This window comes from Pelmatolapia mariae, linkage group LG3_W (assembly GCF_036321145.2).
Source record: "Pelmatolapia mariae isolate MD_Pm_ZW linkage group LG3_W, Pm_UMD_F_2, whole genome shotgun sequence".
NCBI classification, from domain to species: domain Eukaryota; kingdom Metazoa; phylum Chordata; class Actinopteri; order Cichliformes; family Cichlidae; genus Pelmatolapia; species Pelmatolapia mariae.
In genome coordinates, this window is record NC_086229.1 from 56,562,343 (window position 1) to 56,565,693 (window position 3,351).

General features: G+C 36.2%; 1 protein-coding gene across 1 annotated transcript; it reads right to left on the reverse strand.

Moving 5' to 3' along the window:
• Nucleotides 1-485: 485 nt before the first annotated feature.
• LOC134617285 (butyrophilin subfamily 1 member A1-like) lies at nucleotides 486-3,098 on the reverse strand. The gene is made up of 5 exons (XM_063462495.1): nucleotides 3,022-3,098; nucleotides 2,409-2,747; nucleotides 1,905-2,186; nucleotides 1,530-1,655; nucleotides 486-822 (listed from the first exon to the last, which is right to left on the reverse strand). Exons 1-5 carry the CDS (start codon nucleotides 3,095-3,097, stop codon nucleotides 779-781), a joined length of 867 nt encoding a protein of 288 aa, XP_063318565.1. The 5' UTR covers nucleotide 3,098; the 3' UTR covers nucleotides 486-778.
• Nucleotides 3,099-3,351: the final 253 nt, after the last annotated feature.

The window sequence follows — 3,351 nt, forward strand, 5'->3', positions numbered from 1 at the left end:
ACATATTTGGATGAATAAAATAAAGAAAAATTAAGTTCTTTATTCAACATTGTGCACATCACGACTATAACTAAAGAAAAAGTTAAAAAAAAAAGTTAAAAAGACACCAAAAGGACCAAAAAACTTCTCAAAATGATTTTTTCCTTCTCTGAATTTTTTTTTGTTTTTAAAAGTAAAATCTTAAGACAAACTAAATTAAAAATGTCTTCATGGTTACCACTTAATGTTTATGATATGGTCTGTATCTTACTGGATGTACTGCCTTTTCGTCCTTATGTATAGCAAATACCAAAGCACATTTAACTGCTTAAATATTTTTTCTATATGTATTAGCAAGAAAATAAATCAAAATTTAAACTGCTGTTTAAGCATGCAGTCTACTGAGTGGTGGCTTTTACTTTCATAGTAAATTATATGGAAAAAAAAAAGTATTGAGCCACACCTCTTACTTTTTGAATTCATTTGTTTTCAATCCCATTGCCACAGATGTGTTTGCCTCAAGAAGTGTGTCAAGTAATGGGTCGGACGAAACAGCTCAGTGAATTAGAGAAGATTTATGAATGTAGCGAAGGAGGATGTGGTTGGTGTGACAGGAGGATAGAGATAGAAATTGATGACACAGATAATCCACTCTGTCAACCCTAAATGGTGCAGCTGAAAGACGAAAGGTTCTGAAATAAACAAGCTATATGCAAGCATACCGTCACTGATTAATTCTCTTGTCTTCTCCTTTCCAACATCTTATGAGTCTCCATTTCTCCGTTTGGCTCTACTTGTCTCAATCTTGTTCCATCAGAGCTACAGCGTGGTTTGTCTGAATCCCTGTGCAGAGAGAAAGGATATTTACTTTAGATTAGTCTTTACTTTAAACAATAGTTACTTGTATGCTGTGGCATTTGAGCCGCTCCTCATTCTCCAGGTTTGCCTTTGAAAAATACCTTTGGTCTGCCTTTGTGACAAATGCTACAACAACAAAGTATATAAAATGAGTCATTTTACAAGAGCAGCTTGAGAAGCTGACAGGAGCAATGCCTTATGACAAGAGGAAACAAAGTATTGTTTTTAAAAAAAAAAAAAAAAAGGAAGGCAGAAACCTCTTGCTTCCTGTATAAGAAAACAGGACATGTGTGTAATAAATTTGTCAGCCTCATTTTTTTCCACTTTACTGCTTGATGTTAAGGAAAAAATCTGTTTGGGTTGATAATACACAATCTGGTCATCCGCAACGTTAAGACTCAAAAAAGACACCTTAAAGTATAATGCATTCAAATGTGATCCTGAGAAGACATGAAAAACATCTTTAATTGTCCAGTTTTGAGTGGACTGTTTTAATATTGTGTACTACTGCAGCATCATGCTGCTAATGTCTTTGAGACCCCAATCAGCCTCAAACGAATGAGCATTATTGATATCCTGAGATTTTCTTGATACTAAAGAACAGGTCTGAGCACTCTTATTCATCACTTCGCTGTAAATCAATCACTGAGCTGCAAGAATTTTTTTTTTAAATTATTTTGCATACGACTTACTGATCGTTTTCCTTCTCTGTATCCAGCAAACAAAGATCACCAGAAGAATGCAGAAAAGGGAAATAACAAAGAGAGTGAGCAGAGTGACACAAACTGCAGGATTTGGTGGGGCCGTGAAAAAATAATCTGAAACAATAAAACAGAACATAATCAATCACATCCCAATAACACAATCAACAGATGTATATGTGTATTTGATTTCTTTTTTATATGACCTATATTTTTGCCAATATTTTAAAGAATAAAGACAATAAAAGGGATTTGCTTCAAATATCACCAAAAGCAGGGCCAAAAATTGTGTTGCCTTTCTAGTTCTAGTCACACTGTATGGATGTGCATGTTCACTATGTGACCTGAGTTTCATCATGTTTTTACCAGAAATGTAGATGTGTGTCTCTCTGCTCTGGTTGGTATTCCTCTGTTGGACTCTGCAGGTGATGTTGTTGCTGTGTCTCTTCTCCACAGTCACTCTGCTGCTGACAGTATAGAGGTCATCAGGACCTCTGAGGGTCTCTGTAGGTCCAGCAGAGAGGAGGTTTCCCTCACCGTCCAACCACAGCAGCTCAGGCTCTGGATACCAGCCTGCAGACTCACACTGTAATGCAACTCCAGTCATGGCTTTTTGAACACTCACTATTACAGGTAGGGATACAGCTCCTAAGATGAAGCAGAAGAGACAATATTCCTTTGGCAGAGTGCAACATGATTTCATTAAGAGGAACTCCAAATAAGAGATTGATTTGGCTGCACATTTACGGACTTGTTAATATGAATAGAAACTACTTTTTCTGTTATCTAATGCTAATGTCTGGCAATACATTGCAGATTAGTTTAAGCTTAAACCACTTCTCTGATTGATAAATATCAGATATTTCTTACCAACAATGAGCTCCAATAAAGTTTCACCAAAATCTGGAAGAAAGCATCTATATCTTCCCCTATCAGAAAGTCTCACTTTAGACAGATTCAGTGAAATGTCTCCATGCTTCAGTTTGGAGATGGATACCGTTGTTCTTCCTTTGTAGGAGGGATTCTTTTTACTTTCCAGTTCACCACCATCACGCCACACATAAACAAATCTGGGATCCAGCTTATATTTTGTCCACTCCACCGTCTCGTCTGAGGCGCTTATGGAGGAGTTCAAGTAGCATGGCAGTATGACATCATCACCCACTAAAGCCACTATTGGGTGAGATGAACCAATTACCTGAATGGTACCTGAGACAGCAGAAAGAAAAAGAATAATAATTATTGTTTTGCTTTAGAGATTGTATAGTTAGAACTCTGCTCTGTTAGAGTTGGGTGACAGAAAGTGTTCGGTCATGAATAGTTATTTTTGAATATTTAAAATTAAATATGAGAACAGTGAAATGTGATAACAGTGGCCTGGTAGCCACTGCTTTCCAAATGAAACTAATCTAAAAACTGTGACCGACTATTTGCCTTTACAAACAAAATGCCTCAAGATAACTTTGTGGATTCATTTAGTTACCTTTAGTAAAGGAAGAAGGTAGTTGGGCAAACACCATCAATAACAGCACCAAATGGGTGTTTAAAGCAGAATTCATTCTTCAGAAAACACATTCTGGATTCTGAAAAACAAATAAATTCCTTTTTTTAAATTTTAGATATAGGCAAATATTTATTTCAGAAAAGGGCCATCCATCCATCCATACATACATAGATAGCATGTCTGATAAGGATATTTAACCCTTTAAGTAATTAGAGTTTACATCATGTCACAGTCTGGCTGAGGCAGGCTATATGTATAGAAAAAAAAGGACCAAAACAGAATGCGAAACGTAAAGTGGATTAACAAAAA